The sequence below is a fragment of the Hippocampus bargibanti genome, linkage group LG05 (assembly GCF_051943395.1).
Source record: "Hippocampus bargibanti isolate YZ-2025 linkage group LG05, ASM5194339v1, whole genome shotgun sequence".
In the NCBI taxonomy this organism is placed as follows: Eukaryota; Metazoa; Chordata; class Actinopteri; order Syngnathiformes; family Syngnathidae; genus Hippocampus; species Hippocampus bargibanti.
The window spans coordinates 4,084,950-4,100,497 of record NC_142738.1 but is presented as its reverse complement, the minus strand read 5'-3'; the positions used below and the strand labels follow the sequence as shown (position 1 = coordinate 4,100,497).

Here is a 15,548-nt window from a genome sequence, read left to right as displayed (position 1 = left end):
ATCCTGGAATTCAAGTGACAATGACAAAAACCCTGGCACTGGAGTGGATACATTTTCCCCACATTGTCTGGCAGTGAATGAGTTAATATCATGTTTCATAAATCATAATGTAAGCACAAAGCCAACAAACAGGACATTTGTTCCCAGCCGACGCTATCAGAAGACCTGTATTTATCTCCACGCTAATATCCTTTAGCTATGTTCACACGCGCGCACACACACACACACACACACACACACACAAACACACACACTCATATAAGGCCAAAGTGGTAACCTCATATCCACTAAACTTAATAAAAGCAGAGGCAATATCGCTGATGTAATGATGTCATCTGACCTCAGATAACTGCATCTCCGTGTGTGTGCGTGTGTGTGTGTGTGTGTGTGTGCGTGTGCGCGTGTGCGTGTGTGTGCGTGTGTGTGTGTGTGTGTGTGTATACTCTGTCAATATGACGGGCTGTATAAGGCGCTCTGGGATCAATGGTCGAAATTAACCGTTCAATCAAAGTAAAGCACGGGTGTCAAAGTCAAGGCCCGCGGGCCAAATCCGGCCCGCCACATCATTTTTTTTCGGCCCGCGAAAGCAAATCAAACTTGTTAAATTCCATGATGATTGCTAAATTCTGAGCCAAAATTTCATATTTTTGGATGTCAACCACAATAAAAGTCATTATTCTTGACTTCAGATTTGAAAACGAGTTATTCATTAATTTGCTGTGTGCTCTATATGTAATATTTGAAGGGATTTAAACATTCTAATGGGTTCCCCAAATTCATAACGGCCCTCGAGAGGAAACCATAACTACAATGTGGCCCGCGGCAAAAAATGACTTTGACACCCTTGCAGTAAAGCGACTGCTGAATCCTGTTTATTATTTTATTTTGGTATATATTGTTTTTTTTTAATTTACTAAACATTATTTTATTGTATTCATCTCACATTATACACACACTGTGACTGATCCGATACTCTGTTCCAGTGGCGGCAGGCCGACTCTATCCGTCACTTGGGCAAGGTGACGCTAGCGCAGGAACAGGATTATACGGGTCTGGTTGTGGGTTGCGTGTTGGTTAGCCTGCTGCTGCTAATGCTCGCTAGCCTCCTCCTGTGGCGTAGGAACAAGCGCATTGACGGTGAGTCTGGGTTGGAGACGGTGAGGGATTTACAAGGCCTCAATGTGTTGAATTGCTAATATGCTAACCATGCTGTTTTTAGCCTTGGGGGTAAATGGAGTTGTTTTAAATAGTTTGTACTCCTTTTTCAATTGAAATTTTGCGATGTAGCAAAATAATGTAAAGATAACTGACAGAATTCCTTATGAGTGAAGACTTATGACAGCCTAGCTAGCTAGAAAGCTAGCTACCTATCTATTTGCTATCTATTAGCTATCTATTAGCTGGCTCGCTAGCTATCTAGCTAGCTACCGTTCAGCTATCTAGCAAGCTATTGTTTAGCTATCTAGCTGGCTAGGTAGCTATCAATTAGCGACTGTATCCTGTGAATGTAAAGTGACCTTGAGAGTTTTGAAAGGCGCTGATAAATTAAATGTATTATTATTGTTATTACTGTAACTATTAGCTATTAGCTAGCTAGCTTTCTATCTATTTGAGTTACTTGCGGGTTGAGTGAACGCTGGCGCGTGTTGCTGCTGCTACTCACCCACAGGACAACTTATCCAGTGAAGCTGTCTAACTGGCTAGCTATCTATCAGCTGTCTTTTAGCTAGCTAGCTAGCTTTCTATCTATTTGAGTTACTTGCGGGTTGAGTGAACGCTGGCTGCTACTCACCGACAGAAAAACTTATTCTGTGACTGTAAAGTGACCTTGAGAGTTTTGAAAGGCGCTTAGAAATAAAATGTATTATTATTATTATTATTATTATTATTATTATTATTATTATTATAAATAGCGTTTAAAAAGCAGATGCTAGCTTAGAATATAACGCACTCCAAAAATACTTGTGTGCTGGGTGTTTTTCTTGTTTCTTAATATCTCCTTTTCTTTCTCCATCTGCCCTGGCTTGTCTCACTTTTGTTCCTCCTTTCCCACTTTCCATCTCTTCCACCTTCGCTTCCAAAAATTCATTCCCGTAGATCTGTCCGAGGTGTGGTATGAAGGCCGTGGTGATATCCAGCATCTGGATCGACTTGCTAGCGCCAGGGGTGTCAGTCCCACGAATGAAATGGTGTCTCACGAATCTGTGGACTACAGAAGTACACTACTGGAAGGTACGCTGAAGCTTAAATACCATTGTAGTTGCTCTTTTGGATGTGTTGTTAGCTTCTCCACTTTCAATCTTCTAATTGAACTCATTCACTGCCAGACGATGTGCAAAAAATGTGTCCAGCAACCAACAAGCGTCAAAGGTAGAGAAAAGGAGTCAAAACATGTCAGGAGAGCACTCGCAAACTGTGGTTACCCTCAGTGGTTTTTTAACAAATGTCAAAAGGAAAGAATAGGGAATGAAACCAAAAATTGTGAAGATACAAAAAGGAGAGGAGTAGCAGTACCTTACATTGCAGGAGTTTCTGAAAAACTACAAAGCGACCTTTGGCAACACAAAATTACGACTTATTTCAAACCGATAAACACTTTAAGGCAAAAATAAGTGCATCCAAAAGAAAGGCTGCCAAATGAAAAACAAAGTAATGTAGTTTATTCAATACATTGTAAAAAAATGAACATTGTAAAGAGCAATACATTGGGGAGACTGAACAAATTCTCAAAAAAGACTTTGTCAACATCGCAGGGATAATACTAGTGGGCCTCAATCGGCAGTACATATGCACCTAAAAGCTAGCAACCACTCATTTGACGACAATGAGGTTAAAATCTTAGCGAAAGAAAATAGATCGTTTGAAAGGGGAGTAAAAGAAGCGCTATTCATAAAACAGCAAAATCCTTCCCTTAACCGTAATGGTGGGTTGAGGTTCAATTTGGATCGTTCGTACAATAGACTGCTTAGGCAACATAGGATTAGTCATGATGATGAGGTGATACCAGGGCAAATTGGGCAATCAGGCCAGTCGTTATTCAGGACAATAGAAACGATCAGTGGAGCCGCAGGGATTAGTCCTCTGCTCCCCCCAACCTGAGAGCAGGGAGCTATCATAGCAGAGTCCGGCACCGCCATGTCTGGACAGTAGGGATATATATATATAGGGCCGAGACTACCAGTAAGACTTTAGTTTGCTGACGAAGTTTCTTGGATGAGAAGCGAAACGTCTGACACCTTCAAAGAAGTACAGATGACGACTGAAGAAACCTTTTCATCGATACATAAAATAAGGTATATTTTGGGTGGTTTTAAGGCTTAGAAGATTAGAAAGTAGAAAATTATGTTTTATGGGGACCTGGGAACGGATTATTCTCATTTTTATGGTTTCCTATGGGAAATTAATTTTTGGGATACACACTTTTCGCCTTACACATTCTGTCTGGGAACCAATTAAGTTCGTAAGACAAGGTATCACTGTATGTTCTTAGTTGTAGAGCTTTGGGCGCCCACCTATGCTAGCGTAGCATTGCCGTTACGTGACGCATCCGCGGCGTTGTCATGATTATTGACTACAAATAGCGCCTAGATGTTCAACCAGTAGCTACACACTTTCAGTTGTCAAAACATCTCATTTACACACCGTCTGCCAAGCCACATGACAATCAATCAAATAATATTGTATCTGCTTGTTTTGTTCAATCACGTGACATCATTAGCTTGAATTATTTTTTTTTTAAATCCAAGATGAACTCCCGGTTTGGCACGTCATCTTGTTTCTTCCACGTCAACAATGTCACGACAACACCCGAACGACAATGATTTCATCTTTCTACCTGGTGTGCAGGAACAAGACTTTAGTTTATTAGCGACGAGCACACCCTCAGGAATGATGAACACAACGGAGCATTAACCCCCTCCTGACACCCCCCCCCCCCTTATACAAATATACGTAGCATCCAGACCTGCGTCAACACGTTGGTAACATCTTAGCTTCCTGTGTTTTGTCACATAAAAATTTAGATCGAGCCATAAAAGAAAATTGCCAAAAATTCGAAGCTTTTTTTCATACATCAAGTGAAAAAAAACAATGTTTTTCAAGCAACCCAAAACACAATTGACCCAATAATGAATGAATGAATGAATGAATGAATGCAACATCCCTGTGTTTTTACACAACTATAGCCAAAAGCTGTGCTTGCTTTCAACATGTAGCTTGTAGTAGACGTGCACATTCCACTATGACGTCCCTGATCCACTGCTGAATAGGATGCTTTGATCCGCTCCTCTTTCATCTAGAACTGCTTCATGTCACCGAGAGGGTACAGCAAGTGCTGAAGAATGAATGACTGACTGTGTGTTGTCATATTATTTGTTATTTAGTTTGTTGCTGTTACCTCCGGGTAGAGTGAACGCTGGCGCGAATGGCTGCCACTGCTCACCCGCACATAAAAATCCCGGGACTGTAAAGTATCCTTGAGAGTTTTGAAAGGTGCTTAGAAATTAAATGTATTATTATTATTATTATTATTATTATTATTATTATTATTATTATAACATAGATACATTGATATAAATACATGCATGAATAAAGCAAATAATTAATATATACAACATAGATAAAGATATAAATACATACATAAATAAAACAAACACAGTACATAAATACACAAATAACTAACTAAATAAATACATAAATACACAAATAACGAAGTAAATAAAGACATACGTACATACAGTACATCCATGAATACATAAATAAAGAACATAGATAAATAAAAATATAAATATATACATGAATAAAACTAATAAATAACTAAAACATAGTTAAAGATTTAAATACATAAGTAAAAAAAAGTGCACAAATGAGTAAATAAATAAATACAGTACAACATAGATAAATAAAGATATACATACATACATAAATAAAGCAAATAAATAAATACAACATAGATAAAGATATAAATACAGACATAAATAAAACAAATACACAAACAAATAAATAAATATAGAAATACAGAAATAAATATATAGATAAAGAAATAAATTCATAAATAAACATGGAAACAAATAAATATATACATACAACAATTAAATAAAGATATAAATACATGCATAATTAAAAAAAATACATACATAGATTAATAAATACATAAATACATACATAAATAAAACAAATAAATGAATACAACATAAATAAATATATAAATACTTACATAAATAAAACACATAACCACATAAATACATCAATAAATACATGAATAAACATGGAAATAAATATATAAATACAACAGATAAATAAAGATATAAATACATACATACATAAATAAATAGATTAATAAAGATATAAATACATACATAAATAAAAAAATAAATACAACAGATAAATAAAGATATAAAGACATACATACATAAATAAATAGATTAATAAAGATATAAATACATACATAAATAAAAAAAATAAATACAACAGATAAATAAAGATATAAATACATACATACATAAATAAATAGATTAATAAAAATATAAATACATACATAAATAAAAAAATAAATACAACATAGATAAATAAAGAGAAATAAATACATGAATAAACATGGAAATAAATAAATAAATAAATAAATACAAAATAGATAAAGATATAAATACATTCATAAATAAAACAAATACACACATAAATAAATACATTCAGAAATACAGAACTAATCACAGAAATAAATATATAGATAGATAAATAAATAAACTAAATACATACAAATAAATAAATATGGAAATAAATAAATATACAATAAATAAGACATTTTTCTTTGTGTAGTAAAATTAATGAAATACAAAAGCAGTTATGAGAAAGAAATCATTTTATTCCGTTTTTTTTTTCTGAAATCAGCCGATTAATCATATATCAGAATGCTTTTCTACCAAATATGGAAATGGGCATCTGCTTCATTAACTCCACAGTAGTCTGCCCCTAATTTGTCCCCCATTTATTACAATTGTGTGTTATTTCTCAGAAATAATAAATCTGTGAGTCGTGACTCATTCCTGTACACTTCCATTTTTGTCCCCCTCCACCGCCAGACCAGGGCGCAGAGCGTCCGGAGACGTGCCGGGCGGCCCCCATCCTTTTCGGATCCAGCCGAGAACTGCTCTCACCCCGATTTGGGGCGATGGCCCGTGGACTGGGGATGGAAGGCGAATTGGTGTCACCGCTGCTGATGACGCCGGTCCACATCGACCTGTCCGGTCTGCACCCCGACCTCCTGAGCGAAGTCCAACATGTGGTCATCGCCCAGGACAGACTCCTGTTGCACCTCAACCAAGTCATCGGCAGAGGTGAGCCATGGAACCAAATCACTTCGACACATCCAAGATGGCCGTCCACGGCTCACATTCATCCATGACAAGCTCTTGAGATTACCCCCGTGAAGGAAAAAGGAGCCTCCGATTTTCGCCGTGGTTTCACCGCGACTAATTCCTGCGGCGCTGGCAACCCGATACCCTCGGCCATCTGCGACGGCGTGATAGGGGAACGTCGCGCTCATTTCATTCCCACCCCCCCCCCCCACCTTGAGAACTTTCATGACTACAAACTGAAGCTATAATTCATTGGAGTGAGGGCGTTAATGAATAAAGCCCTGGTGTTGAGTTACTCTTGCGCACTCATAATCAAGTCGCATGCTACGTTTGGAGGTGTGGAAACATAAAATAGCATGTCGATGGCTTTTATTGGAGTTGCGTCGATATGAAATTTATGAGCAGGATTGGTGATTTCCGTCAAGCGTGAAATTTGATATGTTCTTGCAGGTCACTTTGGATGCGTGTTTCATGGAACTTTACTGGAGCCAGACGGTCAGAACCAACACTGCGCCATCAAGTCTCTTAACCGTAAGATCATTTGTTATTTATTTATTTATTTATTTATTTATTTATTTATTTATTGCTAGATCTATTTTGTCATAGACTTTTTGGAGCGAACTTTTCATGATAAAAAAAATATATATTTTTGTTGAGACAATCTCACTCTAAAGACTTACTAAATTTTGAATGGGCTTTGTTTTTTTTTATTTGTTTGTTTGTTTATTCGCTTAGGGCCTGGTGTATTTATTTATTTATTTATTTACATTTATTTATTTCTTGATTTATTTATTTATTTACATTTATTTATTTATTGATTTATTTATTTTTTATGTATTTTGTCATACACTTTCCCAGGTAAAACGTGTGCTGAATTTTAAAAAAAGAGAAACATCACCAAAATTGCGGGATATGTTTCTGAATGAAAAAAAACCCTGCTTGTGAGATCCTGAAAAAGTCATCCAAACAAAAAATTGTGAAAAATATATATATATATATATATATATATATATATATATATATATATATATATATATATATACACACACATACATTTTTTTCACAATTTTTAGTTTGGATGACTTTTTCAGGATCTCACAAGCAGGGTTTTTTTTCATTCAGAAACATATTGTAATAAACCTTTTTATGTACAGTAAAGTCTCGTTATATCGATATTCAAGGGAGTCCGAAAAAATATCGATATAACCGGGACTATCGATATATCCGACCCTGTTTGCATGTAATTTTCTCCGCGCGTGCATAGAAATAGTATCGATATAACCGGGACTATCGATATATCCGATATCGATATAACGAGACTTTACTGAATTTGTTTTTTTCAATTGAACTTTTTTATAAATCTATTTAGATATTTGTAATCTTTTTTTAGAACTTTTGAGAAGGTGGTAAATTTTAACGCATTATTTTTGGAACAAACTTTTTATGATTAAAAAAAAATATTGTTTACACAATATCACTGTAAAGACTCACTACATTTTGAATGGACTTGATTTACTGATGTATCTATTTAATTATTTGTTTTTGTTTATTTGTTTTTATTTTTATTTGTATGTTAATTTTAAGTTCAATTTTAATGTTTAAATTTTAATTATTTTTTATTATTTTAATTTTTATATATGTATTTATTTATTTATGTATTTATTTATTTGTTTATTTATTTATTTTTGCCAGTGATGTTCTACTTTATAAAAACAATCCCTCAAAATACAACACAGGTTTATAATCATATCGGAACATAACATGATTGAGAAGACAGGAAGACTTTGCATTGCTAACGTTTCCAATCCAACAAAGTGTGACATTACAATCACGTTACCAAGAGAACCACTTTATTTTTATGTTATTTTTTTTTAACATTGTGGGAGGGGGGGAGGGGGGGGCTAAAAGTGATGAATGAGCCTAGCCCCGGTGAGGATTTTAATCTAGTAAAGATGACAGTCAGCGGATGGGATGGAAAAAGGTCTTATCCCCCGGGATCTCAACCTTTGGATTCCTCATCTCTTTGTTGCCTTTTGTTCTGTGTGGAGGCTTCTTCTTGTTACTGTGACAACACACCACCTCGCCTCAAGTCCAGCGATTATACACTTTCTTACAAAGATTCTGTAAAATAGGCATCTCTGCATTATTGCGGAAAAATGGACCAAAATACATTCAAACCTCGGTTTGAATGTAGAATGAGCCACTGCCCAAATGGGAAGGTGGAGTATGGATGGAGGCAACACTGAACGGATGGCGTGTTGACATTGTACATTAAAAAAATGACCGAGAGAAAACACACAGATTACATGCGAATCAAGACAAGGGCACAGAAAATCCTACTAGACCCTCCGCACCCTGCCCACCACCTTTTCCAGCTACTCCCCTCAGGCAGGCGCTACCGATCCTTCCCCGTCGTCTATCTATCTATCTATCTATCTATCTATCTATCTATCTATCTATCTATCTATCTATCTATCTATCTATCTATCTATCTATCTATCTATCTATCTATCTATCTATCTATCTATCTATCTACCTACCTACCTACCTACCTACCTACCTACCTACCTACCTACCTACCTACCTATCTATCTATCTATCTATCTATCTATCTATCTATCTATCTATCTACCTACCTACCTACCTACCTACCTACCTACCTACCTACCTACCTATCTATCTATCTATCTATCTATCTATCTATCTATCTATCTATCTATCTATCTATCTATCTATCTATCTATCTATCTATCTATCTACCTACCTACCTACCTACCTACCTACCTATCTATCTATCTATCTATCTATCTATCTATCTATCTATCTATCTATTTATTTATTTATTTATTTATTTATCTACCTCCCTCCCTCCCTCCCTGCCTATCTATCTATCTATCTATCTATCTATCTATCTATCTATCTATCTATCTATCTATCTATCTATCTATCTATCTATCTATCTATCTATCTATCTATCTATCTATCTAGCTACTGTATCTCTCTACCTAGCTTACTACCTGTCTATCTAGCTACCTAGATATCTATTAGCTCGCCAGCTAGACTTTTGAAAGGCGCTTATAGATGAATTATTATTATTATTATTATTATTATTATTATTATTATTATTATTATTGTACAGTATCTCCTGAGCCATCATTTCACACAAACGGACTGACCTGCTTATAAATATCCTTTTTTTTTTGCCATAAAAAATACATAAAATAATAAAGGCATCACAGACTTGGACGAAGTGACCCAGTTCCTGAAGGAAGGCATCATCATGAAGGACTTCAGCCACGCCAACGTGTTGTCGCTTCTGGGTATCTGCCTACCGCCCGAAGGCTCGCCGCTGATGGTTCTGCCTTACATGAAGCACGGAGACCTGCGCAACTTCATCCGCAACGAAAGCCACGTAAGACCAACAGCAGTGATTTTTTTTTCTATGTCGAATTGAACCAATGGATGTGGCATTCAGAGTTTATACGTTTCATAAACTTCAAGCTTTGGGTTGACATAATTTGTGTAATAGGCTACAGTAATATTAGTCACTCTGTGCAGAGGATAAAGAATTCATGCTTGTGTGTATTATTACATTTTCAGACATACGTGTCTGCTATTTGTGTTCATATATTAAAAGCCTAAAAGGGGTATCGGAAGTGACGTTATGGGTGCCCCCTCACTGATTGGTCTATTGCTATCCCGCAGAACCCGACGGTGAAGGACCTAATGGGTTTTGGACTCCAGGTGGCCCGTGGGATGGAGTACCTGGCCAGTAAGAAATTCGTCCACAGGGACCTGGCGGCCAGGAACTGCATGTGAGTCCAACATCTGAGTTGTAAACCAAAACACGGCCACCATATATTGGCTCTCGTGTATTGGACCAAGTGTGTATAAATAATCGGAACGTGCCTCCATTTTACATTTTTAACTCATTCATTGCTATTCACAAATGTATTCGGGAATTGAAAATACGACGTTGAGCGCCATTCCCGAATTTATTCGGGTTTTGTTTTTTCATGCTTGGGTGCCGATAAAGCGCTGGCCATGGCCTCTGGCAATATTGTTTCCCTTCCACAAGGGGGCAGAATTTTCTCTTTTTTTCCATGTTAGCGCTTTGTTCTAGCTCAGCTGTTGTTAAAGAGCTCTACAAACCAATACAGTGATACCTTGGCTTAGGAACTTAATCGGTTCCCAGAAAGAGTGTGTAAGGCGAAAAGTGTGTATCCCAAAAATTAATTTCCCATAGGAAAACATTAAAATGAGAATAATCCGTTCCCAGGTCCCCATTAAACATAATTGTCTAATTTTCTAAGCCTTAAAACTACACAAAATATACCGTATTTTATGTATAATAAATGTGCTATGGTATTATATTTAAAGAAATAAGTTGTACTGTATAATAAAGTCATTTTATTTACCTTTGTGATGGTCGTTGATGGCTTGATGGAATGGAGTGACCGGTTTCCTCAGCATTAAATACTTGACGAGGAACGTAGCCTTCTTCTTTCACCATCTTGAGGAATGATCCCTTGTAGGTGCTTTCTCTGCGATAATTTTACCTTGTTCCTCATCGATTGTGTTCTGTTTAGCTAGGTTGATAGCTTTTTGCATCAAGTGTCCAGATGGCTTCTGCGGGTTATTTGTGGCGCCAGATTGATGGGATATTTTAACCTTGCAGTCTACACTGACTTTGAACTATCAAAGTTGAAACTCTCTCACAGTCGTCTGCTTGTCTCTTTAATGTTTAAATCACCTCCCCTCACAGCTGTGTTCTTGACCAATCACGTGGCTTTAACCGAAGACTGGGGGCGGGGAATAGAGGACAAAACAGTCGGCCGCCATTTTCTTGTTAGGAGAACGGGCTCGTTCGCGAACCACACATCACTCATCGTGGCAACTCCGTGTGTATCCCGAAGAATAGTTTGCATGCCAAGGTAAAATTTTCATGAATGTAACGTTCGTAAACCGAAACGTTCGTAAGCCGAGGTATCACTGTAACTCTTTTTTTCAGAGTGTGCTTTAATGCGTCTCATTGCTGACCGTGTCCTTTTACAGAAGAAAACGTTTGACGTTAATTTTGTTTTGTTATTGCTCGGCCAGGCTCGACGAGAGCTACACGGTGAAGGTGGCCGACTTTGGCCTGGCGCGCGACGTCTACGACAAAGAGTACTACAGCGTCCACAACAAGAGCGGCGTCAAGCTTCCTGTCAAGTGGATGGCGCTGGAGAGCCTTCAGACGCACAAGTTTACCGCCAAGTCTGACGTGGTACCAAAACTACATTAAATTCATACCCCAAAAAAATTAATAATCATCACATGACTTATGACGATATGAATAGTAAGAATTTCAATGTGTGTTCACACCTATTTGCGTTTACTTTACAGTGGTCGTTTGGCGTGTTGCTATGGGAACTGATGACCCGCGGGGCGCCGCCCTACTCGGACGTCAACTCATTCGACATTACCGTGTTCCTCCTGCAGGGGCGCCGTTTGTTGCAGCCCGAGTTTTGTCCTGACTCACTGTAAGTGTCATCCCGCATGGGCTTCTGTATTGCAATAATAATAATAATAATAATAATTATTATTATTATTATTATTATTATTATTATTATTATTATGTTTAAAATAATAACAGTAATCAAAATAATAATAATAATAATAATAATAATGTTTAAAATAATAACAGTAATTAAAATAATTATAATTGTAATAATAGCAATGATAATGATGATAATAATAGTACTTTAAATAATAATAGTAATTAAAATACTACTACTAATAATAATAATTAGAATAATACTAATATTAATAATAATAATGTTTAAAATCACTAATTACAATAATAATAATTATAATTATAATTACAATAATAATAATAATAATAGCAATGATAATGATGATAATAATAGTACTTAAAATAATAATAGTAATTAAAATACTACTACTACTACTACAAATAATAATAATAATAATCGGAATAATACTAATATTAATAATATTAATAATATTAATAATAATCATAATAATAATAATAATAATAATGGTAGTTATGATAATAATAGTAATAATAATAATAATTAAAATAATAATAATAATAATAATAATAATAATAATGATTGGATTGGATATGCCTTTATTAGTCTCACAGTGGAGAAATTTCCTTTTCACAGCAGCAAAGTGATGAAAGGAATGAAAGATGATACTTATTTTATTTTGCGGTATATTTATTCTATTTATTCATTTATTCTATTTTTTACTGTATTTTATATTTTGCTAATTTAGTTATTTATTTTTTACTGTATTTTATTTTTTGTTATTTTATTTGTTTTATTGTATTTTATTTCATTTATTTTATTGGGTTACAGTATTTTATTTTGATGTATATTTAGTCTATTTTTTTATTTATTCATGTTTTTATTTATTTATCCATGTATTCATTTATTTTAAATTATTTACTGTATTTGTATTTTTTTTTGTAGATTTATTTGTTGGTTTATTTATTTATCCAGGGGTCATTATTTTGCGCTGATTTCCAAGGGTCCTTCCAAACGACCCCTTTCCCGCTATTCCCGCCTCAAATTGAACCCCCCCATCTTCCTTCCAGCTACACCGTGATGGTGGAGTGTTGGCATCCGAAACCGGAGCGTCGTCCATCCTTCTCCGACTTGGTCTCCAGCATCTCCAATATCTTCTCCAGCTTCAGCGGCGAACACTACGTCCTGCTCAACACCACCTACGTCAATATCGACAAAATGAGTCCTTACCCATCCCTGCTGGTCACTACCGACCCGGGTTCCTCTTCTTCATCTTCGTCCCAACCTTCCACCTCCACCTCCACCTCCCTGACGTCCCACCCGCTCCTGTTTTCCCACCAGGAGCGGGAATGTTGCGCCTGAGGATGACCAGGGAAGAACTACTGTTGTGTCCCAACACTGGACAGAGGACAAGCTCTAATGGACAGAGGACAAGCTCTTAATGTAAATAGGTTGTTGATCGGAAAGAAGCTTTGCTTCCTTCTTCTTAATGTGAATTTTGTTCATCGGGGAAAAAAATGTTCCATAAATGAGACAGATGTCAACGGTTCAGCTATTTTTTCCCTCAATTTTTATTGTATTTTTTCATCCCCGCATATGAATGGACCATGATGGCAAATTTTTGAGTCAAGGCACTACGTTTTGGTGATCATCGAAATGATCATACTGACACTTCTGAATCACACGGGGCAGATTTTCTAGAAATGACCCCACCCCCCCAAAAAAAAAAAATTAAATCACAACATTTTTAGTTTTACATCTGTGTAAGCTCTCAGTCGTACAGGAGTGGTCCATCGATGAAAATGTTTTTTTTTCAGTCGTCATCTGTACTTCTATGAAGGTGTCGGATGTTTCGCTCCTCATCCGAAAAGCTACGTCAGCGAACTAAAATTGTGCTGGTAACTCTGGCCCTATATGTTATTCATCTCGCAGTTGAGAAATTTACATTTCACAGCAGCAAAGTTATAAAAGGAACAGGAAAGGAAAGAAAGAAGTACAACAAACCTGATCGAAAACGGATGTGTTCAAAAACCAAAACAGCACTTTCCAATATAATCAATGTAATGTTTTTTTAATCCGTTCCAAGTCTAGAATTTTTTTTTACAAAATACAGGAGCTGCTGGAAAAACGGTCACTCTCGCAGCGCCATCTTGAAGTCAAATGAACCAAAAAAAACTAAATAACAAATAATTTGACAACGCAGACACATTCTTCAACACTTGCTGTACCCTCTTTGTGACATGAAGCAGTTCTAGATGAAAGATATATCCATAATGTTGTATTGATAGTTGTATTATAATTAATATTTATTTTTATTATTATTATTATTGTTATTATTATTGGGCAGAGTGAACGCTGGCGCGAATGGCTGCCGCTGCTCACCTGCACACAAGAAAATATCCCGTGACTGTAAAGTGTCCTTGAGAGTTTTGAAAGGCGCTTACAAATGAAATGGATTATTATTATAGTGGACAGAAGTGGCCGAGCCAGACCATGAAGTTTATTATGTTGGTTCAAAACTAACTCTTCTGTCAGTCATGAGAGTTTAGAAGAAAAAAAAAAATTCTCAAGTTAATTAAAAAAAGACCCTTTAAAATATGAAAAATATGCAGGACAGTGCAAAAAAAAACTACTTTTAAAAAAATATGTCAACACTGAAAAAAACGACAAATACAGACCATTAGGGATACCAGCACAACTTTAGTTCGCTGACGAAGCTCTTTGGATGAGGAACGAAACGTCCGACACCTTCAAAGAAGTACAGATTATAGCTGAAGAAACCTTTTCATCGATTTTTTTTGTTTTGTTTTTGTTTTGTGGCCACATCGACTGAACTGAATGTTGGCTCTGAGAAGAAAATATCTGTATTATAACTTGTAATGTCGACGCCATGACGACGAACTCACTGCCATGTTGTAAATAAAAAAATAAATAAATGAAACACGTCGAGTCATGTCGAGCCTCATGTTGTCCGCTTTTATTGTGGAAAAAGTGCGTGCAGACAATGTCTCTTATGTGTGTGTGTGTGTCTGGGGGGGAGGGGCGTCAAAACAAGCCTGGAGGTACATGTTCATCTCCTCTTACGAATCGATCCACATCACTTTCCTCCGCGCATGCTAATTACATGAACACACCTGTCCGCCAGGTGAACGCACCATACTCGTGTACTAATTACACGCGTGTGAATTATAGCCGCTGTCATTCTTTTTATTTATTTTGTTTGAATAGCTGGCGCGCCGAATCGACGTAATCATACACTGATAGCTATCTATTGGCTGGCTGGCTATCTCGCTAGCTATATATTAGCTACGTAGCTATCTGTTGGCTATCTAGCTGTGTAGCTGTCTAGCTGGCTGGCTATCTAGTTAGCTATCTGTTGGCTATCTATTAGCTGGCTAGCTAGCTTTCTATCTATTTGAGTTATTTCTGGGTTGGGTGAACGCTGGGGCGTGTGGTTGCCGCTGCTCATCTACAGGAAAACCTATCCTGTCACTGTAAGGTGAGCTTGAGAGTTTTGAAAGGCGCTTATAAATGAAATGTATTATTATTATTATTATTATTATTATTATTATTCAGGTCCGTTTTATCTCAGTCGTGACTGTGAGCCTCTTAGGATGTTGCTAATAGCTATCTATTCGCTAGCTATTAGCTATCTATTCTA

At 36.4% G+C, this 15,548-nt stretch overlaps 1 protein-coding gene across 1 annotated transcript in view; it reads left to right on the top strand.

Annotated features, from left to right (window-relative positions):
* met (MET proto-oncogene, receptor tyrosine kinase) overlaps positions 1-14,836 on the top strand; it is a 77,372-nt gene extending 62,536 nt beyond the window's left edge. The window contains exons 14-22 of the mRNA XM_088996220.1: positions 984-1,137; positions 2,098-2,232; positions 6,078-6,332; positions 6,804-6,884; positions 9,584-9,765; positions 10,059-10,168; positions 11,454-11,619; positions 11,739-11,875; positions 12,958-14,836. Of these exons, the coding sequence (XP_088852346.1) occupies positions 984-1,137; positions 2,098-2,232; positions 6,078-6,332; positions 6,804-6,884; positions 9,584-9,765; positions 10,059-10,168; positions 11,454-11,619; positions 11,739-11,875; positions 12,958-13,249 (1,512 nt within the window). The 3' untranslated portion in view covers positions 13,250-14,836. The remainder of the gene's footprint in view (positions 1-983; positions 1,138-2,097; positions 2,233-6,077; positions 6,333-6,803; positions 6,885-9,583; positions 9,766-10,058; positions 10,169-11,453; positions 11,620-11,738; positions 11,876-12,957) is intronic.
* Positions 14,837-15,548: the final 712 nt, after the last annotated feature.